Here is a 25,593-nt window from a genome sequence, read left to right on the forward strand (position 1 = left end):
CTATGTTAACACACGTGCTTAATCCGTGGGACCTCACCTCTCTCCTCCTTCCAGACTCTGGGAGCTCACGTCCGATTAGTACTCAGTATGATGTAGTGCCTTTGTGGAGTCATCACTTTATTTCACCCCTTTACGTGGTGCATGGCACCCTTGAATGTTCTGTGCTCCGTGAAACAGATCCATTTTCCTTTAGATGGATGAGAGCTTAGACCTGAGAACTCCTAAAAGAATATCAAGCCCTATATTTAGCCATGCATGACACCATGGCTTCAAGAATTTAGATATTTTGGAATAACTTCAGTGGGAAATATTTCCCAGATATTTTTCTAGATCCTTCTGCCCAGGGGATAGGCTTTTCCGGAAGCCCTCCACGTGATCAGGGGTCTCCCACAGTGAGTCGCCCTGGCAGGGCCGGGAGGGGCAGCGGCGCCGTCACACGGGTGAGTTCGCGGAAGGCGTCCTGCACTTGTTTCCCGAAACACTTACTATTCCTCTTTGACCTTGTGGTTTCTAGACTTGGTCAGCGGGTGGAATAATCTCAAGAATCAAATCATACTCCTTCCCAAAGCCTGGCCACAGAAAGGTGCTAAAGCGTCCCTGCTTGCTGTCCCTGACTAAGTGGTAGGACTGAGCCGCCCCCGGCTCGCCGCGCTGCGTGTGCCCGCCCGTGTGTCCCCCGCCCGTGTGCCTGCACGTGTGCCCGCCCGTGTGCCCGCGTGTGCCCGCCTGTGTGTGCCTGCGCGTGTGCCCGCCCGTGTGCCTGCGCGTGTGCCCGCCTGTGTGTCCGCGTGTGCCCGCGCGTGTGCCCGCCCGTGTGCCCGCGTGTGCCCGCCTGTGTGCCTGCCCGTGTGCCCGCGTGTGCCTGCGCGTGTGCCCGCGTGTGCCCCGCCCGTGTGCCGCTCCCCGCGCCCTGTGCGCCCCGCACGCGCTGTGTCCGCCGCCGCTTCGCTCGCCCGTCCGTGCGGTGTGCTTTCTCCGTCATCCGTGGTAGCTGCTTCTCATGTTGGATAGCCTTTCCAGTGACAGCCAACTTAGGTTTCGGTGGCCGGAATCACACGTTGCGGTGTTCCGGGGCTTGGTTACGTAAATGGCACTGTGACCGAGAGACCGCCAGGGTGCCTTGAGGTTGCCGCAGGTGAGGCCCGGGGCGGTTGGCTTTGCAGGCATCAGCACACAGTAACCCCCGGGAGGGCTGTAGATGCCTAACACAGAACTGTAAATATAACGTGTAAGAAAGACATGGAATCCGAGGACTAGAAAAACCATTTTTCTTTTTGAGGCAATAATGTTGACATGCGATTGATTTCTGTATTTTGCTCAATGATTGACTTTTCAAGGAAAATAAAAAGAAGTCATTTTTTATGACTTTTGTTTCACTTAATCCCCCCACACAAAAAATGTATATATAACGTGTGGATGTATTTTTTTTTTCCTTTCTATTTTTATCATTGTTGGGGTAAAGTTGATTCTTTCATTAATAATTCTTTTTATTTTTATGTCAATTGGTGCTCTTCCAAACATTTTAGCATATAATTGGGAATCCACTCATGAAGTAGATTGCCTAAAGTACTTTTTAGAAACAACAGAAGTACAAAGCATAAAAGCCCTGAGATTTTATTGGATAATAATTTTCTAAGCTGACAGTCATACTCTAGAGGTTTTTAATGTTGTTGACCACAGAACAGAGAAGTGAGTTTAACTCAGTGTTTGAGAGGGGGAAACGTGTTCTACGCTTGAATGGAATAACTATAGTAACTTTAATGCTTGCCCCAGACGAAACTCTCCACAGATCACTCACAGTGACTAAAGGAAAACCTAGAAAATACGTTTTAGTACATCTTTAGACTACAGGAGAACATGTCTTTAAAAAATTGAGGATATAGTAAGTATGACCACATAAAAATAAAGAAATATATGCTTGGATAAGAACCATAACATCATCAAAAGAAATAAGAAACTGGGAACAAGTGCTAGTAATTATGACACATGGGTAAGGTTAATGGCTTTAATATAAAGAGAGATTCCATAAATCAATAAGAAAAATATCAACTATCTCACAGGATAATGGGCAGAGAATATCAGTAGGTAGATTATAGTAAAGGAAATATAAATCATTTGTAAACATATGAAATGTTGTTCAACATCATGATAAGAAAAATACAAGCTAAAACTAAGATGCCCGACTATGTCCGCCTATGAAATAGATTCAAATAAAAAAGCTTGGTGACACTGTGTAGCAAGGATGTGGGGAATGAGCACTCTCACACTTTAGTGGAGAACTGTGAAGTGATACAATCTGTAAAAAAGGCGATATTGCAACATCTATCAAAATTAAAAGTATATAAACTCAACTCTGCATTTTTATTTCTAAGTATTCTTCATACAGATATTCTTGCATTTATATGCAATCATGTGTAGATGAAGGTGTTTAGTGCACCTCTGTATAATTGACAAAGTCTAGTAATAATTTAAATGTACATCAGTGGAAAATAAATAAAATCAGTTACAGTAAAATTGCTACTATGGGAGCAATTTATTATGAAATTTTCATAATAAAAACTAAAGAGCAGATGCATTTTAAACTTTTCTTTAGAAATTAGTAACATGTGTATGCTTGTAAAATATAAATGAATTTAACTAAAGAATACAAGTACTAGTCGTCCTTAAATGATTGAAATCCTTTCATTATTAGTCCTTAAATTTTTTCGTTTGCTGTTTTAAGTACATAACCCTGTCCTTCTCTTAAGGAAAATAGGCAGAGTTTGAACAATAGCATCCCTGAAAACTTACAGACAGCTTTTCAGCTTCACATTTCAGGTACACATCCCAGCATTTCAAATTAAAACCCATTTTTCATGTTTTATTCCAACACACACATTGATAATCAGAGTATCTTAAAACTTACATTTAAATATACAGTTTAATAGGGGTCAGCAGGGAGAGGGAAAGAAAGAAAAGTTCTCAGGTCATACCCTTTTACTTGGTGATGCCTGAGCAGCAGATTAGACCCTTAAGAAATATGTTTCCATATAATTAGCACCAGATTTTAGATCTTTGCTGTAAGGTGAGAGAAGATTAATTAGAAAGGTCAAGTGTTATTTTCATGGATCTTAAAGCAAAGCTAATACTATCCCTATCTGGGCCAAGGGTCTGCCCTTGTCTTTGGGGATCTTGTTCCCCGCTGGACCTTGATCATCCCACCAGAGACAGGGACCACACTTGCTTTATTGCAGCCAGTATTTCTAAAGCCACTGGCTCTGTTACTGCAGTCGTGATGAGTATGTTGTCATCTGCATTACTGCTGTTGCTTAATTTGAAAATGTTTCAAGAATGTGGGGGTAAAAATTGAGATAAAAAAATGGACATTAGGACACATGGCAATACTGTGGAATCAGGAAACTCTGAATTAGCCTATCGGTTACATGCAGCAATAATTTTTTTCTCTTTTGCTCACTTCTGAATCTCCAGTTTTTAAACATAGACATTCAAAGAATATTTGTCAAATACATGTTCTGTTTGCATTTAAGTGAATAAGAAGTCAGGGATCATAACTTATAAGTGAACATATTATTATTGTGGAGTGATCTCTTATTACCTGAATTTATAAAACTTGAAAAATCACCAGTTGCTCTTTTGGAAGGTAGAAAGCTAAGGTATGAAGTGCCATCTAGTGGTGTCCTGCAGGTTTGATCTCTGTGCCGAGTACTGGCAAAAATGGCAAAAAGGAACTGTCGCCATTTCATTTACACTTTGTTGATTATGCAGAAAAGATGACACTATTGATTGGAACAGAATAGATCACAAATGCAAACAGAAAGAATAATGGCAAATAACAATAATCATGTGGACCAGCAATACATTTTTCATTAAAATTAAAATTTCATTAAATTGTTAATAATAATTAAACTTAACAATTTGTCATTATGCCTTTGTGCTCATTCTTTACAAAGTCCTGAAATTGTTCTTTTCAGCTAGGAGTTTGCTTCCAGAGGTTGTGTTAGTTGTTTTTGTTTTTCTACTACACGGCATATTCATAGAGTACTTTGGGGAAGATGAAATTTGCATTTCGTATCTTCGTCTTTATCATAAGTAACCACTGCTCTTTATGCCTATGTCCCCTAGAAATGACTTAATAGAAAACCTCCCATTTCTTCCACAGAACATTCTTCCAAGCATGGTGCCACACTTTGTTACAATCCCATCAATTACAGAAAGGAGTTGGGGCAGGGGCCTGGCTAGGGGAGAGCTGGTGTGGGTTCTAGAGGGGCATGCCAAGTCCTTTCGTAATCACAAGGTGGTCTGTGTTGGGCAGCGTAGAAATAAATCCCTGAGCCACCTTGGCTGAAAATATGGAGCCCAAACTTCCAAGGGAGCTCCTCAGTTTGTTTCCTTATCCATAAACTAAGATAGACTAGGGGTGAACAACACATTACCAATAAATTATTCAAGTCCAGGGGATTAGAATCTCTGTGTCCATCACTACTAATTCTTATTTCTCCTGATACCCTAGTATCTTTTTCAGCACATCTTTACAACCCCACTTCTATTTTAACGTTCTTCCCCACAGAAATCATATGTCAGATAATTACATAATTACATTACATTTAATTGTAATAAACCTTTTTAAAGTCCTCCTGCTCTGGAGAACAGGAGTGAAATCATAGCCCTGGAATCATATGAAATGTTTCAGTCATTTGGTGTTGTCCATACTTATTTTTCTCCATTAGTATGAAGACTTGAGAGATAGCTAATTTTTAAATCACATTAGATTATACTTCACATCTCCAGGTTTAAGAAGTGATTTTCATTCATTCATTCATCCATTTGTTCAACGTATTTTGGTTGAGCACCAACCATGGTCATGGCATGGCTACCAATGCAGCCAGTGAATGCCAGTGTCCTCTAGAACTTACATTCCATTTTCATTCTTGCTGTATGATAGCTACTTCTGTTAAATAGTTCAGTAAGAGTGCTGAGATAGTCTGTGAGAAAATGCATCCAATGATATTCTTTTGACAAATAAGAGCAGGCGTTCTTTAGTCTCATCCAGAGGGCTGGGTCCCCTTCGGGCGGGGCGTGCCTCTGACGGCGCACAGACAGCATGAAAGGAGGGAGTCCAGGTGCCTGGGGACAAATGGCAAGTGGTGGGAGTGGCATGCTGGGACTTCGTTATCCTACTTTTGGTTTCTGGGCTTGTAATATCAAGAAAGCAGACAAGGATTTAGTGTGTCCTGTAAGATAAGTGACTCTGTAAACTTAATGTCCCTGTTTCTTTAAACTTCTCCAAAATCTGGCAGCATCTCATTTCTTCGTGGCCAGTGTTTGGGCACTGAGGAGCTATATGGACACATAAAATTGCTACTCAATTCACATCCAAAAAAAGGGGTTTGAATTGTGGTTTTACTGTGAACTAAATTTAGTAGCAATATCCTTGTTTTCATTTGGGGGTGAAAGTGGGTCAGGAAAACTTTGAGATAAAGACTTTCAAAGGGGAAGGTCCTTGGGAATAAAAGTAGATTTTTGCCCAGTTATTTCGTGATGCAAATTGACGTTATCAAATAAATAATCAGGAAAGCTGCCGTCAGTAGCAGCCCGCAGAGCTCTGTGTGAGACACACTTCCCTGGCCTGCTGCGGGTGAGAGGAGGAATCCTTCCTTCAGGTCCTCGAAGAGGAGTCCGGGTCGCACGGGATCCATCATTACTGTTAGCAGCAGGCGCAGCGCGGTGGCCTGGGTGGGTGGCAGCTGGCCTGCTGGGACGTGGAGCTCACTGCCCAGTGCCACCCTCTGGCGCCCACCCAAACGTTGCCAGGTCCCCACTGAAGATAAAGACACGGGCGGAGACAGGAACGCAGACGTGTGGGAGTCAGGAGGTAGGCGGGAGCAGCGGATGGGTATTACTTTTCCTCTTTAACTAAATTCCATGTCATGTGAAATTGAAGAGCAAGAGTTAAAGGAGGAAAATGAATCCCAGGGGCCCCTGAAGCTGCCCGGTGTCTGTTGGCGGAGTGAAAGGCCATGTGAGAAGGGGGATTTCACCTGATCAGCTGCAGCCAGCTCTCTCACCAGACCCCGAGAGCCTGGCGGCATCCCCTGAGCTTTCCTTGGCCCTCGCAGGATCCAAACAATCGCTCGAAGAAAGAGATGAACTTTGCTTTCCTTCTTGTCTGTCCTAATTCTTTCCTTTGTCGTCCCTGCATAAGTTAAAATGTGATTATTTGAAAATAAAAATAATTATGCAGGTCAGCTCAACAGTGTATTGATGGAGAAAAATGACCTGTCATCGTTTGTGTGCTGTAGGCCTCTGCTTCCCAAGGGAGCCGGCCGGGGAGTGCCGCGTCCTTCAATCCTTATGAGCCGGAAGTGGCGCCCTGGGCCCCCGAGCGAGGTGAGAGATTCCCTTTTACCCACGGGAAGTTGGCAGGGTTGGTTCACTCATTCATGCCCCTGCTGTGGCTGCAGTATAGCAAGGATTAGCCATAGTGACACTAATGTCTAGTGGCAGGTGGCACACGTCGCATGTCCGTGAGCAGTGGCAGTGCTGTGGAAAGACATGGCCTTTCACCACCTCCCTCGCAGTAAATCAGCAGCACTGAAAGCATCCATGCTGCCCCCCCAGCACTTCTCACCCCCGTATTGCTGGCGCCGCTCTGAGCTCACGTTTCCACAAAGATCACGGTCTTGGAAGGACAGATCCTCCCGGGGGGTCCAGCCCGGGCTGTGTGTTTCCTGACTGTGTTGCAGGCCCCCAGAGGGAAGCCCTGCCCATGGACACGGAGGTGTACGAGAGCCCCTACGCCGACCCTGAGGAGATCAGGCCCAAGGAGGTTTACCTGGACCGAAACCTGCTGACGCTGGAAGACAAAGAGCTGGGCTCTGGCAACTTTGGGACTGTGAAAAAGGGCTACTACCAAATGAAAAAGTAAGTCTGTGCCACGCCCACCCCACACAAGCTCACGGCCAGAAACAACTGAGAATACGTCTGTAAGGTTCCCTTAGTCCCAGACACGGAATGTAACCTGGCGTGGCGGAGCCCTTTGTGCTTAGCATTCTAGTTTTTGTCAATTTCTGGTACAATTATAATGAGAACGTCCATTATGTATATTAGCTATGAATGTAATAGCGTCTGTGAGTTCAGACGTAATACATAAACCTTGTAGAAAATGAGGAAATAGAAGCCGGGCGCAGTGGCTCATGCCTGTAATCCCAGCACTCTGGGAGGCCGAGGCAGCAGGATTGCTTGAGCCAAGGAGTTTGAGACCAGCCTGAGCAAGAGTGAGACCCTGTCTCTACTAAAAGTAGAAAAAAATTAGCCGGGCGTGATGGTGCACGCTGGTAGTCCCAGCTACTTAGGAGGCTGAGGCAGGAGGATCGCTTGAGCCCAGGAGTGTGAGGTAGCAGTAAGCTGGGACAACACCACTGCACTCTATCTGGGGTGACAGAGCAAGACTGTCTCAGAAAAAGAAAAAAAATTAGGAAGTAAAACAAGCAGAAACCTAAGAAGAAAAGACATCATATTTGTATCACCCAAACACTACCACTGTTAACTAATCATAGTATATATATTTTTTAGATCTTTATATGCATATACATATATATTATTTAAAATGAAATCATTCAACGATAACAATAGTGCTTTCACATATTTTCTTTGATTTTACAATTGTGTCTCATTCTTCTTACCCAGAAAATTCTTGATTCCAAATATCATTAGTATAACTATTTATTGGCTTTATCGTATGATTTCAAATGACAATGCATATTATATACAGTAGTTAAAATTGCTAAATTCCTAAAATATCTTTGCATTCATTTGGTCTTTGGAAGGCATCCCACATAGAATGTATAGTGAGCATACCCATTTCTAAAGTCCTTTGAAATAAACCCTCTCTTTGAATTGGTATGATACTAATACAAAAGTGATTAGGTTTAGTTATTTCATGCTATTTTCAATATAAGGGATTTTGTAAAAAATCTTTTTCATGCATAGATAATTTATATGATTTAAGGGTCAAAAATACAGACAAAAGTGTATCCAAAGAACTCTTGCTTCCTGGGCTGCCCTTCCCTTTGCATTTGTGTGTGTGTACACACCCATGCACACACACAGTCTAAATTGGCCGTGGTGCTTATTTTAAAATATACGTATGTACATCATAGTCATTTTGTAAAGTGAATACAAATTTTCATGTATTAAGGCCTAAATTTTCTTGGTTTGTGAAAGTTTGTGATATTTAATTTTAAATATCTTAAATATGTAAGTTAGCATAGATGTGACTATGGATACATAATTTCAACTAGAGGGTTTCGGGATAGGAGAGGCTCTCTGGGTCAATTTGGGGCAAAATGATGTCATTACAATATGGAGTCTTCCAGCCAATAAACATGGCCCATGCCCCACTTAACTTAGGTCTTCTTCAACATCTTCAGGTTTCTCTCCACAGAGTTGTTTAGCTTTTAAATGTATGCTTTTAAAATGTATTATTATTAAAGTTAAATGTATACTTTTAAATTCTATACCCCAAAATTTACTTTCAACTTACATTAAAAGAATTGATATTCATACTCATTACACATACTCTGAGATGGTAAACCATAAGATGATGCAGGAATCCATGTCTGTGGTAGCTGGTGAGGTTCATTGGAAAATTACCTACATAGCCCAGAAGTTAGGGCTTTTGCTTGGTTGAGGCATTTGTCACACTATTCCCCAGCATTCTTGTTGAGTAAGGGGGACTTGCTCTTGTCTGCAGAGGGGCGAGTGGGCTGGAAGGCCAGTCATCTGTCTCAGGCTTCCGCAGACACGTTGTCATTCTGCCACACACACGTGCTTCCACGACACTCTTTCTGCATAGGGATTAGGCTGCATAGAAGAGGATTATCTAGAAGTGAGCAGTTTGGGAAAGTTTCTTGTGATTGTGATTTCTTTCGCAGAGTCGTGAAAACAGTGGCTGTGAAAATACTGAAGAACGAGACCAATGACCCTGCTCTCAAAGACGAGCTGCTGGCGGAAGCCAACGTCATGCAGCAGCTGGACAACCCCTACATCGTGCGCATGATTGGGATCTGCGAGGCCGAGTCCTGGATGCTGGTCATGGAGATGGCGGAACTCGGTCCCCTCAACAAGTATCTGCAGCAGAACAGGTGTCGTGGGGCCCCAGCAGGCACAGGAGCCCCACCCTGAGGGGCGGGACAGCCTGGCTCCACCAAAGCCTTCCTTCCTCCTGCCTTCCCCGTCCGTCTGTCCCGCTCAGGGACCTTGAGAGAGGAGGAAGGGAGACATAATCTTTGGCTCCAGCTCCTTTAGCTCTTGTTGCTCAGAGAAAAATTCTAATTTGACAATTTTGTCTTTCTTCTCTTCCTTTACTCACTGTGTATTGGCGCAGCGATGGAATCAGCCTCAGAATGTCTCAACAAGAAATCTCCCCTCACCAGGAAGGACACTCTATTTTTAAACAAACATTTAAAATAAACATTTTCCAAGGGATAGCAGCTATGTCTTATATGTTGGGCTGACGTCTAAGTGCCCATGACTTCTATTATAAAAACATCAGTTGCTGTTAATTGATTCCTTCCGTCAAGGGGGTAATCACACTGTGCTCATCTAAAGCCATTGCTGAGATGGGGAGCGCCTGGAATGAGACAGAACAACGGCCCCCACTGGCTTGCCCCATTTGCTGTGCTATGTTTGTACTGAGATGATGTCTCCAGAAGGGAGAAGTTGTGGCCCCTACTTTACAAGTAGGAAATTGAGATTCAGGGTTGGTTTTGTGACCTGCCTGATATTGGAACAGGGATTTGAGCTGGTGCTTGGCTGTCCATGAGCCGGGTCTGAGCACTCCACTGTGCTGCCTTTTGTGCGAGTCAAAGCACACCAGGAAAACCCATCCCATTGAACAATGAACGGTGTTCTGTCTTGAGCATTTATACACTAACAAGGTTATTTGTCACCTCTTGCGATTCCTGGTGTTTAAGAATGTGGAATGTATGGATTCATCTTCTGTCTGTATGAGGAACGTGGCTGTTCTAAAATGCACCACTGTCTGCTATAGCTAATGACACTGTTGTGACTTTCAGGCACGTCAAGGATAAGAATATCATAGAGCTGGTCCACCAGGTTTCTATGGGGATGAAATATTTGGAAGAGTGCAACTTTGTGCACAGAGACCTGGCTGCCAGAAATGTATTGCTGGTTACCCAACATTATGCCAAGATCAGTGATTTTGGACTTTCCAAAGCACTTCGTGCTGATGAAAACTACTACAAGGTAGGCATGACTTAGTCTTCCGAGCAGCAGCTGGGAAAGTGAAAGGCAAATGTATGTCTTCTTTTATTTTATTATGGTAGGATTTTAAGAAGCAATTTCACTAGTTAAAAGTAACTATGTAAAAAAGGTCCTCATTAAGCTTTGATTCTATTGTTTAAAAAATGTAAATACCCTAATATAGCACACCTTAAGATGTGCTCAGAAGAGTGGCCTCCAAATTATGTTTTGTGGAACGATAGGAAGTCAAGGTATTAATTGGTGGTTCATTTTGAAACAATGGGATTCCTTTGTTGAATTACTTTGGAAAATAGGATTGGGCAGATGATTCCCACAGGGGTTCCCTGAGCCCTTTCATGCTGTTCAACATTGTGAATCTCAGCAGCATTTTTCTCCCCCGAATTTCTCAAACCTAATTCATGATGTAATCCTTTCCCAATAGAACATCTAATGACATCTTGTGGAACACTGTTACAGTGTATAGTTTGGGTCTATTCCAAAATAACCTTTTAATGGACACCTATCTACACATGTTAAAGTAAGAAAATGAAGATGAGAACCATCAAAGAATTCATCGTCTTCTTCCAATTACAAGATTTGGTACCACGTATTTCCGATAAATATGTGGAAATTGTTCTGTTAGCTTAATTGGTATCCAGGGAAATTGAAGTGTCAACAAAGAAATGCAGTTCTGGAAAGCAAAGATCAGGGTAGTTATGTGAATGGAGCCAGAAAAGAAATATGCCCCTTAGTTTGTTAGGGCAGAAATTATGGGGAATTAAGAATGGACTCCCAGCAAAATGGAAAATGGAAATCAGTCCTGGGTGCAGGTACGGACCTCCTAAAAAATAATCTCATAGTGATCAACCCCATTTGCTGATGTGACTTTACCTTCTCTTACCCCTCAAATGACCTGATACCAACTAAAGGAAGGGAAAAAAGATAAGAAAGCCCCCTCTTCATATGAACTCAACCACGGTGTACAGGAAGGGTCTGTGTTGGCCAACTGGAAAGTGATGGGATCAGGGCCCATGAGTCGAAGAGGGTGTCCAGGGCAGGCTGACAACTCGGTAGGCAATGTTCAGGGTGCTCAGGAATAGGTGACAAACCCTGAATGTCTAACTAGTGGATGGCAGGATGGGGGCCCGAGTTCCACACCTGGCAGTAGTTGGAGATGCTGCCCCACAGGCGACAATGCCTGCCCACTCACCCTTCCTCTGAGAGGCAGTGTGCGGGTCCTGGCATGTGACGGGGACAGCGGAGCTCCTGCGGTCACAGGGGCGCAGTGGAGCCCAGGCTGGCTGGGCGCCATTCCCCACTGCCCTCCTGGCCCACTCTGCATGCAGCAGCCGCCCCAGAAGGAAGCCCCTTCGGGGAGGACCGCGCCACGAGCAAGGCATCAGTGCGAGCAAGGCAGTCTGTTCATGCAGCCGCCAGCAGGGGCCCCGGACACGCCGGGAAAGGAAGCCTGCTGTGCCGCCGTGTGCGCCTCACGGCCATCATGGCAGAGAGGAGACAAGGCACCCTGTCTGACACAAGGACGCAAAGAGGAGGAGAAGACCCAATACGGATGCTTTCTCTGCTATGTAACAGATCACCCCAAATGTAGCGCATTGGAACACCACCAAGCACCTGTTCACCCGGAGTCCTGCTGTGCCGGCAGGGTGTGGTGGGGACGGTGCCTCTCTGCTCAGGTTGGCTTGCCAGGCGGGGGATGGGGGACCGGGAGGGGGGGGCGGCGTGAGCCTCGTTCCCACGCTGCTGCTCACACGGTAGGGACTGACGGGATGGGAGCTGTGGTCTGGGACTCTGCTGGACTGTGGGTGGCACAGCTACGCCTGGCCTCTCCCTGTGGCCCCCGGCTTCCTCCCAGCATGGCGCCGGGATCCTGAGAGCAAGCTCCCCAGGGAGCAGGAAGTGGGGCCTCGGGGCCCAGAAGGCCTGGGCGCAGACACGGTGTCAGGGTCGCTGCCGCCTTATTCTGCTGGTCGGAGCGGCCGCGGCCCTGCGGGATGCAAAGGAGTTGGGTAGATAGGCCCCCACCCCTTCGGGGGAGGAGTGTCAAAGAACTTGGGGCCAGTTTTAAAACTGCCACAGATATTAACAGTGTACGATTGAAAAGGCAACCAGCACATCTCTGAAAATAAATGAAGGAGAAACAAAGGCCACTACGTAAACAAAAGCCATGTTAGATGCAGCCCGAAGAGACCAAACACTACTGAAAAGACAGGGCCGTGGGGGATTTCCTCACGAAAGCAAAGCAGTGTGAAATGGAAAAGAACAGAGAGCGAAACAAGAGCAGAGAACAGGAGCCCCAGAAGCAAGGGAGCCGCGGCGCTTGGAGAGCCGAGCGCGGGTCTGTGCAGCTCGGCCGGCACGCGTGCCCTTGACCGGCAGCTCCTTGCGGGAACAAACACACGTTCAGTACCGTGTGTTCTAGCATGGTCTGTGACAGCAAAAGCCTGGAGACCGCCTGACAGCCTCTCGGCAGGGGTCTGGTTCCGTCAGTCGTAGCAGATTCATGTGAAGTACACGCTGACCTGGAAATGTGTCCACAGCACAAGCTTAAGTAGAGAAATAGAAAAGTGCAAAAAGCCCCCAGTTTTATTACACAAAAAGTATATATATCCTATGTATGCATATATGCAGGTTGTTCTGGAAGGATACAGGAAAACCATCTGAGGTAGTTGCCTCCAGGGAGGAGGAGCTGGAGTTGCTGGTAGAAAGAGACTAACTTTTCAGTGTATTTAGTATTTGTCAAAGGTTTACCTTCTTGTCAGTTTAAAATTCAGAGGAAGCTTTATTTTTTATTTACTGATTTTTTTTGAGACAGAGTCTCGCTCTGTCACCCTGGCTAGAGTGCCGTGGCGTCAACCTAGCTCACAGCAACCTCAAACTCCTGAACTCAAGCGATCCTCCTGCCTCAGCCTCCCGAGTAGCTGGGACTGCAGGCATGCGCCACTATGCCCGGCTAATTTCAGAGGAAGCTTTAAACACTATATTGTTATGACTTCTGAAATCAAAATCTAAAACTAATGTACAACATAACTGAAACAGAAATAGAACCTGTTGTGTCACTTAGAGGAGAGGTGTCAGGGCACCTTGGGTGTCCCACTGTAGTGCCATGAAGCTAATTTCCACTGACATCACAAAGCCCCCTCTGCATCCCCAGGGACTTCTCCCAGGTTGAGGGGTGGCATCGACAGGAGGTGACAAGACGCAACCCTATGCCCCCCAAATCCCAAACCCAAAGGGAAGGGTTTTGCTACGCACAGTTTTGATCCTTTTACTACCACTTGCTTTTCTAAATTAGGATATTAGAAAGTTTAAATCATTTTTAAAATGACACCAGCAAATATTCTGTGGCAAAATAATTAGCCTTGGCTTGAAACTGTGGACAAATACACAGGAGAGTTAAGTATGCGTATGAACAGGCTGTTACTGAAGCAAAACTGTGAAGTCACATTCATGCTGGACTCTCATCCTCGCACCATGGAGGGCCACAGGCAGAGGTGACAGGAAAAGGCTTAAAGATGCAAGTTGTTTGACCTCAGTCTTAAATATGTATTGAAATCTTAAAAAGAGTACGTAAGATTTTAAGATTTAATCGTACTTTAAAATTCAGACAACACACACACATATACACACAGCATTGGTGGGGCATGATTTTATTTTATTTTAAGATTGTGGTAAAATACATGTAACATAAGATTTACTATCTTAATCACTTTTAGTGCACAGTTTAGTAGTGTTAAGCACATTCACATTGTTGTACAACCAAAGTTCGGACTATTTTCATCTTGCAAAACTCAAACTCTGTACCCATTAAACACTAAGTCCCCATCCTGCCCTCTCCCCGGCCCCTGGAAACCACAGTTCTTCTTTGTGTCTCATTAATTCGACTGTCTTAGGAGCCGTATAGATGGATTCACACAGGATTTGTGGTTCTGTGACTGGCTTATTTCACTCGGCATGACGCCCTCAGGGTCCATCTGTGCTGTAGCACGTGTCAGAAGTCCTTCCTTTCTAAGGCTGAATTATATTCACTGTCTGCGTAGACCGCATTTTCTTTATCTGCTTGTTTATGCGCGGGTTGCATCCACATTTTAGCCATCTCGCAGCTGTGCACAACTTTATTCCTAAAGGAACATCTCCTTCGTTTGCCCCCAGGCCCAGACCCACGGGAAGTGGCCGGTGAAGTGGTACGCCCCGGAGTGCATCAACTACTACAAGTTCTCCAGCAAGAGTGACGTCTGGAGCTTCGGAGTGTTGATGTGGGAAGCATTTTCCTACGGGCAGAAGCCATACCGAGTGAGCCACTCCTGCGCCGTGTCCTCACCGTGGGGCCGTTAGAACAGGGTAGCCCCACACTGACTTTCCAGGGACCTCTCTGGGCCTCTCATTGTCTTTTGACAGGGGCAGTGACTGTGCCCTCAGTGTATTCCAAACTGAAAAAGAAGTGTCCGGTGCTTACTGAACAGGATGTTGTTTTCCCCACTGTGTGTCACACACAGAACAATACGTAAAATATGCACCCGGATCAGCATTCGTTAGAGTTGAAATACAAATAATAACTACTTGCAATATCATATTTGCAGCTCAGTTACATTTTTTAGATCTTTTAATCAAAACATATATGCCAAAAAGGGCATGAATCCCAGGAGTTAGCTAGTGAGTCTTCACAGGTGAAACATACCTGTGACGCCAGCCCCCAGGTGAAGGAGCAGAGGGGAACCCAGAACCCAGCACTCTGCACGTGCAGTCCTCCCCCAGGCTGACCTGTCCAACTCCGCATGCGAGATTAGTGCCCCCACTCTTCTACTTTATGTAACTGAAATCGTGCAACGTGTACACCTTTGGGTCTTGGGGCGGGGGCTGCTTTGTTTCATTTGTCTAGCTCTTTCTTCCCAAAGCTCATGTGTATCCTGTGTGTTTCAGGGGATGAAGGGAAGTGAAGTCACTGCTATGTTAGAGAAAGGAGAGCGGATGGGATGCCCCCCGGGCTGTCCCAGAGAGATGTACGAGCTGATGAACCTGTGCTGGACATATGAGTGAGTACCCAGCACTTCCTGCACTTTGTCCAAATGGTCTGGAGACAGCTGGGCATTAAAAAGAAGCATAACTTCTATCTTTTCAAGGTTAGGGATGTGCTCCCTGCTAAACAAACAGTGGGGGACTGGCTCGACTTTGAGGGACCTCACTTCCAGGCCCATGCACTTGCATGCTTTAGAGTCTGAAGAACGAGTTTAGATAATTACCCTAATGCAAGTGTCCCAATTCCAATGTGGACAACATTGGTGGGGGAGGGGGAGGGCAGGCAAAGTGCAAAGGTGTTGGTGAGAGTTGGAGGCTGCACACCATCTTTGGCAATGGAAGACGGTGGAAGTGTGCAGCAGGGGAATGTTATACTGTCCCAATTCCCTTTGGCCAGCTCACAGATGGATTGACTAAGGTTGTACTTCTCTGGAAGCCACCCAGTCATTTCAGCAGTGGCATGAGTCTACCCTGGCTGCTGTCACGTATTTTGCCTAGTGGATCCCAGGTGCTGGCACCCAAGTAATGTTCAGGGCAGCTCAGCAGGGAAGGAAAATGCATCACACCTGAGGATGAGGGGTGTGTCCTTTGCCCAGTCTCGGTGGCCTGTGTGTCCGTCTCCAGACCTCTGGCACTGAAGTGTGCACGCAGAGCCCACACGGCTCAGAAACAGCACGGTCTGTGAGAGGAGGAGCTCTTCTCCTGGCCATGGATGTAACACTTGCAGAGCCAGGTGTGCTCTCAGATACAGCTGACGTTGCTGGAGCATCTGAAGGTTAAGGGATATTCCAAATAAATGCTTCTGATGCCACCTGGGATTCTGAGGCCTCCCCCCCCCCAACCCCCCGCCCCCTGCCGGAGCATCATCCTGCCACCGTTGGGCGTGGCAGCAAAAGCTCTTTTTTTTTTTATCTCAGAGCAACCAGGGCAGCCGCAAAGGCAAAGGTCAAACCGCGGCAGCTCCTGCTGCTGCCCTTGCTCAGCGGAAGGGCCTGGCCGGGGCCTCTCCAGTGCCGCAGTTGCCTGCCTAGACCCCGGCGCATCTTGTCTGACCCTGAGTGTTAGTGCTGCGGAGATGGCGAAGTGTCAGCAAGAGAGGAATGTTATTCATGGGCTTTAGGGGGTGTCCAATCCTTGTAGCCTTGACTTAAATCTAATGCCAAACTAGAATCGTCAGAACTGTCGGCGGGTAGGCCCCAGCCATTTTTGATGCTCTCCCCCATAGGAGCAGCACCGGACTCTGGGGAGGGCAGCCCTGGGGCCCGTGGCAGCCTGTGACCCTCTGCTACAAGTGTCCTTGAGTCCTGCCTGTGGCTTCCCTCGGAAGGAGGGTGGGGGTGGACTTTCAGTCATTCTGAAACAAATGCAAAAACTTGAAGTCAAAATGAACTTTCAGGGGGAGAGTTAAAATTAGTGTTTCTGCAGTTAATGTCAATGCTGATGTGTTCATTGCTGTTGGCTGCTTCTTTGTGGTGGATGTCCCACAGTGAGGGGTGATGGGCGGGCAGGGCTGGGGCTTGGTCCGGAGGGGCATCAGCGCACGGGGCCTGGGGGGGAATGACCCTGGTGGGCGGGACGCGGCGAGGGCTGCGGAACACCCTCAGCACCCGGTGTCCTAACAGGACCGCAGCGGGGCGGGCGCCATCCTCTGTGGGCACACGTAGGGTTTGTGCTGTTATTTCCAGAATGATCCACCAGGGGGAGAATACAGAGGCAAAGCATCTCTTCTTGGATTCGCTGGAGTTAGAGCAAAGCAGAGCAGACTTCTTCCTTCAAGAGACACTCTTTGGAATAATTTTCTCACGTAGAGAGTTGAGATTGGACCCGAGTGAGGTTTGCAGGCCGGCAGTGTCTTCTCTCCCCCACCCCTCCCCCGGCTCCCGAGTTCCTGGGACCCGAGTGAGGTTTGCAGGCCGGCAGTGTCTTCTCCCCCCAACCCCTCCCCCGGCTCCCGAGTTCCTGGGTGTCAGCAGTCAGCTCCGGGGCACGAGCCTCAGTGGAACAGAAACCATGAACAGCCCAGGCCCCAGTTAGAAGTGACACCTCTTTGTCAAACTTGGGTTTCCTTTTCCAACAAAGCTATATCTCTGAAGATTACAGACTTTCTCGCAGGGACCTCAAAAGGGGAGGGGCAAGATGTTCAGAGGCTTTGTCTGTCCATAAGTAGTTCAATGAGGTTCGCTGGATTATTAATAAGAAGAAAGATTTCTTAGAGCATGGCCAGCAAGGAGAATTCAGAAGCACCAGGAACTGGCCCGGTAACCCCGGTTCTGGCCTGAGGCTCTCTGGAAGGTGCTGCCTCCTCGTCGGCTCTGCTGTGGTCCCAGAGGGCCTCGGAGGGACTTCTTGGGTCTATGACGGAAGCTTGAGGGGGCAGACGTCATCCCTTAACCCTCTCGTTTTGCAAAGGGGAAACACCACGTTCAGAGTATCGCCCTGTGTAGATCCCAAAAGCAGTGTGAAAGCCTGGAAGGAAAACAGGAATCTGTACTTGTGTTTTCCAGAGTTGAGTCACGTTCAGGTAACTAGAGACACCAGTGGGAAAAGCCCTTGCACGTGGAGAGAAGTTGGGGCTTTTGGTCCCGAGTATCCTGCATAATGGCCTCAGCCCTTCGGGGAGGTCCCTGCACAGTGGGGAAAGCCCGCAGGCCGTCAGGATTCTCTCAGCCAGGCAGGATCCAGGTGCAGCTCACAGACCCGCTTAAAGATCAGTAAACCGAGGCACGGTGTGAATTCCCAGCCCCGTGGTGAGGTCTGCCCTGGCTCCCTGTTCAGCCTCCCCCAAGTCTTTTCCCACTGAGTGGCACATCCTCTGGGAGCCCGGGGTGGCTCACGTGGTCTGTGCCCACCCAGCCCTCGCTGTGGCTGCCGTCCAGGCCGCAGCCGCACAGGGGCCAGAGCCTGTCCCTGCAAGCCCTCACGCTGGGGCAGGGGCGGGCAGGCGTGTCCTGCGGCCCTGTGCCTGCCTGGGAAGGGCATGAGTCTGGTGGGAATGCAGCCCCAGGAGGGCGCAGGGGCTGGGGTGTTGCATGTGCGCGTGTTTGCAGTTTTAAAGGACCTCTCACAGCGAGGGAGTTCGTCAGCAGTTGCTTGGGGCACAGAAGCACATCGGAGCTTCCAGCATGTGGTGGATTGAGTGAAGTCTATAAGTCGTCCCTGTATATTCTCCGGGTTTTGGGGGTTTTTTTGTTTTTGTTTTTTTTTTTTTCATTTTTTCCTCCATTGTAAATAGCCACCTTCTCCAAGGGGCTAGAGGGAGGGGATGGAGAGAGAGGAGGAAGGATCTCTGGAAGGAGTGACGGGGGGGAGAGAGGGAAAGGGGATGGAGAGAGAGAAGATGGACAGACACACGCACTTTTAAATGTGTCTCCTGACTGTGGCCCCCACACGGAGCCTGCCAGTAAGCGCCACCTGACACTTCCCTCGCGGAGGCTGCGCTTCTGGGCCTGCCGGCCGCTGGGGCGCAGGGTGCCGCCAGGCCAGGGCGAGGCACGCCAACCCTCCGTGGGCGCGAGTCTGTGCGGTGCTAGGATGCTCTGGAGCAAACCGCTGTCTAGGCTGCCTTTACTCACAGCGCTCTCGCCCCAGATGTGCGGGTTTTCCCCACACCAGCAAGTCCTCCAACTCTGCATCCTGACAGCGCGTCCGCGACTCACTTCAGTTCAGTCTGACACTGAGTGCCAGGCAGCACAGACCCTCGCTGCAGGCCAAGGGCTCAGTCCCACCAGACTGCCCCCCAGACGCAGCCACAAGCCCCAGGTCGCCACCTGCACCTCCTGCAAACTGGCTATGAATCAGGGGTTCCCACGCCCCCGCCTCATGTGTGATAGTTTGCGACAATGGCTCGCAGGGCTCAGGAAAGTGCTTTACTTATGAAGACTGGTTTATCCTAAAGGGTATTAGACAGGTGCAAATGCACAGCCAGATGAAGAGGTCCACAGGACAAGGTCCACAGGGTCCTGAGCACAGGGGCTTCTGTCCCTCTGTTGGGGTGCCCTGCCTTCCTGGCATGTGGATGTGATCACCAACCCGGAAGCTCTCCGAGCCCCATCATTTGGGGTATGTATGGAGGCTGCATTCCATGGGCACGACTGACTAAATCAGCGGCCATCAGTGACAACTCAGTCTCCTGCCCCCTCCCCTCCTTGGAGCTCTGGGCTGAGGCTGAAAGTCCCAACCCTCTAATCACGTTTGGCTCCTCTGCCAACCAGCCCCCGTCCTGAAGCCCACCAAGAGCCACCTCATTAGCATAGACTCAGGTGTGGTTGAAAGGGCTTCTTATGGGGAACAAAAGATGCCCCTCTAACCGCATCACGCAGGGAATTCCCAGGGTTTTAGGAGCTCTGTGCCAGAACCCAGGAGGAAGAGCAAATGTATATATCTGTTATCGCACACTGGGAGCTCTGAGAGAGAACAGAGAATTACTGAGGAGAGAGACAGGGCCGTACTTCCCTTAGGGGTCCAGCCAGGCCGCCGTGAGGAAGGGGCATTCAGCCAAGACCTGCAGGTGCCTGGGCAACAGGGGCAGGGCAGAAACCGCACTCGACCTTGGACACTGTGTCACCCTCCTGCTGCTGAAGCACAGCCTTGTCCCAGCGTCCTGGAAGCAGCCTGTGCCACTGGTTTAAAGGAGAGATGTCCCAGGAGACCCAGCCAGGTGTCTGCCCTGAGTGCCGGGTCAGTATTCCTGTTTCCCCGCCTTGGTTGGCTGCTTGGCTGCCGGGGGGCAAACCCTCGGAGCAGGAGTCACGGGCGCCTTTGTGCTGTTGGATCCCCACAGTTAGAGGAAAACCCTGTTTTGCAAAGATGATCATGTGTGTTCTCTTTGCTTGTAGATGCTCAGGAGCAGGACAGAGGCTGTCCTTGGGCACAGTTTTGCCTGCCTGTGTGCTCCTGCCCCTGGGCTCGGCCGCCACCTCCCTCCCAGAGTCACGGCCCCACAGTGGAGCCCTGGGAGGCCTGTGTTCCCAGACGTGACCGTAGACGGCTGACTGTGCTGACGGACTTGAGCAGTTTTATCATGGTTTGCTTGTTCTTGAAAGCTGTGGGCGAAACCACGTGTTTGGATAGCATTTAACAAACTACCTGTTTTGGTTCTGTAGAAACCACTCTACTCTTGTAACGATGAGTGATTCTTGGTCCTCGTGCATGTCCTCCGGCTGTTCTCCGGCACCTGGGTTGAGCCATACAAAATTGCAGTTGCTGTGGGTCGAAACGTTTGAATGACCATGTTGGACATGGGTGTGTTTGACGGTTCAGTGTGGACAGTTTCCTGCAGTGTGACCTCACATTCTATTTCACTTATTAGGCAACTTTTCCCATTGGCAATATATCCAAAAAGTCTTACAAAATAAGAAAAATAACTTCTAAATGAGAATATATTCTCCATGTTTTAATACTTCCTTCCAACTGATCCATACAATATGTCCATGTTAGAGAAAACAGACATCTGTAAGCATTTGTTTAGGATTGCAAATTGTTAAAGGTTTTACTCATAGTTTACTTACATCAGTACCTTACTTGGCAACAGTGACAGGAAGGCCTTGCTGTGTTAAGGTGTATAACAGACAAGGTCTGAGTCTTTGCTTCTTCCATGACAGGTTTGGTTGTTTTGTTTTGTTTTTGAGACAGTCTCGCTCTGTTGCCCAGGCTAGAGTGCTGTGGTGTCAGCCTAGCTCACTGCAACCTCAAACTCATGGGCTCAAGTGATCCTTCTGCCTCAGCCTCCCGAGTAGCTGGGACTACAGGCTACCATGTGCAGCTAATTTTTTCTATTTTTAGTAGAGATGGGGTCTTGCTCTTGCTCAGGCTGGTCTAGAACTCCTACGCTCCGGCAATCCTCCTGCCTCAACCTCTCAGAGTGCTAGGACTACAGGCGTGAGCCACTGCGCCCGGCCCAGGTTTTGGTTTTGATAAGAACACATATCAATGGTCTATTTTCAGATAATCCAGAGCCATCAATTAGAGCATGGGGAGGAAAGAGTTAAAGTTGTGTTCATATTTCTTCTGTGAACAAGATTGAGTCAAACATTAAATATGTCTGCAGCATGTTCAGTATTTTCACACACCTTCCATTTTGCTAGAATCCCAGCATCATAGCCTCTGCACCTGGGGCTAAAGGTTCTGAGTTCCAGCGCAAACCTTGTCCAACTTTAAGGTGGACGCGCATTGCCTGGACAGCATGTTACTTATTTATCTTTTTTTTTTTTGAGACAGAGTGTCACTTTGTTGCCTCGGCTAGAGTGAGTGCCGTGGCGTCAGCCTAGCTCACAGCAACCTCAAACTGCTGGGCTTCAGCGATCCTACTGCCTCAGCCTCCCCAGTAGCTGGAACTACAGGCATGCACCACCATGCCCAGCTAATTTTTCCTATATATACTTTTAGTTGCCCAGATAATTTATTTCTATTTTTAGTAGAGACAGGGTCTCACTCAGGCTGGTCTTGAACTCCTGACCTCGAGCGATCCACCCGCCTCGGCCTCTCAGAGGGCTAGGATTACAGGCGTGAGCCACCTCACCCGGCCTATTTATCTATTTTTTTCTGTGGAGGATGGAGGAGGAGGGAGAAAACAACAGAAGGAAATGACCGAGAGCATGTTAAAATGCAGATTAGCTTGTGTCGGTCTGGAGTGGGCTGACACTCTATTTCTCACGGCCTTCCGGAGTCCCCTGGGGCTGCGTGCGGGTCACGCTGTGAGCCGCATTCCTGGGAGTAAGCCGCCAGGGCACAGCCGCTTGTGCTCTGTGCCTGCGAGGGCCCCACCAGTGATGAGCACGTTCTCACAAGCACGTCAACAAACAGTAATTCACCTCTTCCCTTTCCAGGGTGGAGAACAGGCCCAGATTCGCCCAAGTGGAACCGCGGCTGCGCAATTACTACTACGACGTGGTTAACTAACAGCTCTCGTCCTGTCCGTGGCTGCCTTTGGCCAGGGGAGCAAAGCACAGGAAAGTGTTTGCAGATCAATGGATTTTCCGTGTGTCCCTCTCCCTGCGCCAGGCAGGAGAGCTGGCTTGAGTGGAGCATGCCCGTGCCTCCTTCCCCGGGACATGCCCTGGGCAGCCCCCCACCGAGCACGCGCAGGCCCAGGGAAGACGGACAGCAGGATCCCAGGGCCCCCTGGGTTCGCTTGTTTGCTTGCCTGAGTGATTCTCATGACAGGTTGTTGTTAGGGTCTGTTTCCGACTCCCTTTGCTGTCTTCCCCCTTATCTGGGTCCAGGGCTGCATTTGCGTACCCGGCAGGCCTGGAGGGCTTGCTACGTGGTGTGCAGTGCTCTCACCCCACCTGGCATTTTCAAAATGTCAAGGATGCAGTCGGCATGCGACCCTGCAGTGGAGGGATGGAAGGCAGGGGAGGAGCAATGTGGCTGCCTCTAGCGCATGGTTCCGACAGCCTGCAGGACTGATCCCTGGCCACTGAAAACCTTTCCCGGTAATAAAAGTACTTTGAGTAAAAATCAAGTTTGACCACTGCAGTTTCTAAGCAGGTAGTCTGTTAAGGAAGAACAGAAAATGCCTGGGTGCTGCTTTCGCTGTCTGTGCTGTGAGACGGAAGACTCAGAGCTGTGTGGAGGAGGAAGACTATCCGACTGCGTGCGCTGGGCCTCCTTCCCCCGACGTCCTCTCTGCTGCAGAGCGTCCTGAAGACTGCACCTGTGCGGAGGTGGCAGATGCGGCTCTGTGTGGAGACTGCACAGGGAGGCAGGATGCCCGTCACCCTGCGTCTGCCCCAGCACAGCAGAGCGCTGCGGGCTGTCGTCTCCGTGGTGTGGCCCACGCTTCCTCCCCTCCACAGAGGGTGCAGCCAGGATTCCCTGTCTTTTTCTGTGTCTGTAACGGAGGGTAACATGCTGACTGACGTCATCTAAAGAAGAGATTCTAAGAAAGTATTAATTCATAATAAAGCCAAAGACCCTGACCCCTCGCCACACACGGCCTTACTGAGTATGACTAAGAGGCCACTTTGGGTTGAGTATTCAAGACCTGAGAATCCTTTTCTAGTCTTCTAGTCTCAGCTAATCCTTGACTTAATGTTTGATCTTACGCAAGTCATCACCCATCGATACCAGTTTTGCTGCGGCCCTTGAGAGTCAGAGATATTTAGCCATAATTCTTACGTCGGCAGATACGTGTGATCTTGGACCTGTCCCACCTTCACTTACACCTGAGACATTTTAAAGTGCAGGGGCAGCCCAGGCAGCAGAGGGGGCTCCTGACAGGGACCGGGGAGCAAGGCATAGAGAGGGAGCCGTCGGACCCTTGCTCAGCCATGGAAGACAGGAGTGACTCACAAAATGTGTGCTAAGAAAGGTTTAGAAGCCATGCACGCACTTGGGAATCCTACTACCTGGTGGTCTAATCGTTTTGTTAAAGAGAGGGTCCCTGAGTGCCGAACATGTTAAACAGATTCTCAAAACACACTTAGAGTCCCTGAAATTGAAAAGATCGTTGACCAGATCGCTGTGGGTCAAGCCACAGGTAGCTGGAGAATCATGTGTGATTGATCCTACAGTTGCAGGTGAGGGCGGGCCGAGCGTGTGGGACTCGCTGCAGCGGTGATCATGTCTGAGACAGTCTGTGCCGCAGGACTCCCGGTGCCTTCCTGCGCTTGCTCCCAGAATGTGTCTTTGATTCAGGCCACACGCTCGTAGGAACGAGGGCACTCATATGCGGTCAGTGTGCAGAGCTCTTTGTACCTTCCTTCCATGTGATTTCCTGGCCTCTTAGCTACACCCGCCCCGCCAGGAGTCTGCAGAGGGCAGACAGCCAGAACGGGACTGGGCAGGGGGGACGCAGGGGTCTCGCCTCCCTGCTGGTGGCCACCAGCCGGGCACCAGGTGTCCTTGATGGTGGACAGTCTCCTGGGCCTCTCCCTTGGAAGGGCAGGTCACGTGTACAGAATCCCCACCGTGCCAGTACCAGGAAGTCTTGTCTAGCGAAAATTTTGCCCTAGAAATAATTCTCCTTTCCCCTGGGGTCACAGAGGAGAGCAAATAGGGAAAGGCATCTAAACTGAAGAAGGTATTATAATGTGAAAAGGGCTAAATTTGGAAGGTTTGAGAAAGGTCTCTGTGGCCTCTTCTAGAGCACCTAGCTTGGGCTAGACTGTCACATGCACACTGCCCCTTGGATTGCTGTAATCCAGTTTTTCACTGGGGCTGGGCTCACTCCATGTGCCTTTTACCTTCTGGTCCTTCTTTAGCAGGGAACAAAGGAGCATCACAGACACATGTGTCCCTGGCCAGTATCACGTTGACTGTGGAGGCCGTGAATACCCTGTCCCCCGGCAGGACCGAGTTTCTACAGCAGAACACAGTGCGTTCAGTGGGGAAAATCACTGCGCACGCGCTTTCTTCTGAGCGTGCCCTTCCCCCGCACTCCCACTGCCCAGCCCTGCTTGTGTTTGCCAGTGGTGACGTCGCATTGGCGTCGGCCCGCTGACAGCAAGTCCACCTGGATTTTCACTTGCAGAGGCGACTGCTGATTTCCAGGCCTCCCAGCCTGCCAGAGAGCTCACCACACCGGTTAGTGGTGTATCCTGTTTTTCATTCATTTCTGAGGAGCTCCATTTTTTCACTGAACGTTTTTTTAAACTGTGATTTTTAATAAAAATTTAAAATTAGCTTTGTGATGATTTTCGTGGAAGTTATTAGGATATGGTAGATAACATAGTCAAATAGTGTCAGACAGCATTGTCACAGGTGCAACGTATTTGTGAGATGTTAAATTCCAAGCCATCGCCTAAAAAGGCCGTCTGTGAGCTTCTGCCACACAGAGGTGAGCGGTCCATCACGGAGGGCCCTGTCCTGCCAAAAAAGGTCTGTATCTTCTGTTCATGGGCAGGGATCTGCCCAGTGAGGGCCTGACAGCCCACGGCCTGCCCTAATAGAAGGTGAGCTGAGGAGAGCCAGAAATCCCGATAGATTGCGCTGTGAGCCGGCCCTTTCTCTGTGAAGACAGCTTCAGAGGCACTGTCGGAGACAAGGAAACGGTTCCAGAGTACTGATCTCCTGCTCTAAGGGAGGTACACACACATGCACAAATGCACACAAATACACACACACACATATGTATGTGCACACACACATGTACACATACACATGCACACGTGTATGTACACATGCACACACGTGTTTACGTGTCCCCACACACATGCACACACAATGCACACATGCATGCGCACACGTGCATGCATATACATGGATGGACATACATACACATGTCTGCACACATACATGCACACATCAATGTGTATGGATGCACATGTGCCTGTGCATGCAGTGCACTTATGTATA

The 25,593-nt window shown here is 48.5% G+C and overlaps 1 protein-coding gene across 4 annotated transcripts in view; it reads left to right on the forward strand.

The window, feature by feature from the left end:
* The window catches only part of SYK (spleen associated tyrosine kinase), an 88,483-nt gene extending 65,724 nt beyond the window's left edge, over positions 1-22,759 (forward strand). For 3 of the 4 annotated variants that reach the window (XM_045563456.1, XM_045563455.1, XM_045563454.1), the window contains 8 exons: positions 515-583; positions 6,300-6,387; positions 6,744-6,921; positions 8,934-9,143; positions 10,077-10,266; positions 14,434-14,574; positions 15,202-15,314; positions 22,122-22,759. In XM_045563456.1, coding sequence (XP_045419412.1) covers positions 515-583; positions 6,300-6,387; positions 6,744-6,921; positions 8,934-9,143; positions 10,077-10,266; positions 14,434-14,574; positions 15,202-15,314; positions 22,122-22,194 — 1,062 coding nt within the window. In that variant the 3' untranslated portion in view covers positions 22,195-22,759. The remainder of the gene's footprint in view (positions 1-514; positions 584-6,299; positions 6,388-6,743; positions 6,922-8,933; positions 9,144-10,076; positions 10,267-14,433; positions 14,575-15,201; positions 15,315-22,121) is intronic. The other variant, XM_045563457.1, reaches the window with a different exon arrangement.
* Positions 22,760-25,593: the final 2,834 nt, after the last annotated feature.

The sequence above is a fragment of the Lemur catta genome, chromosome 10, assembly GCF_020740605.2.
Source record: "Lemur catta isolate mLemCat1 chromosome 10, mLemCat1.pri, whole genome shotgun sequence".
Lineage (NCBI taxonomy): Eukaryota > Metazoa > Chordata > Mammalia > Primates > Lemuridae > Lemur > Lemur catta.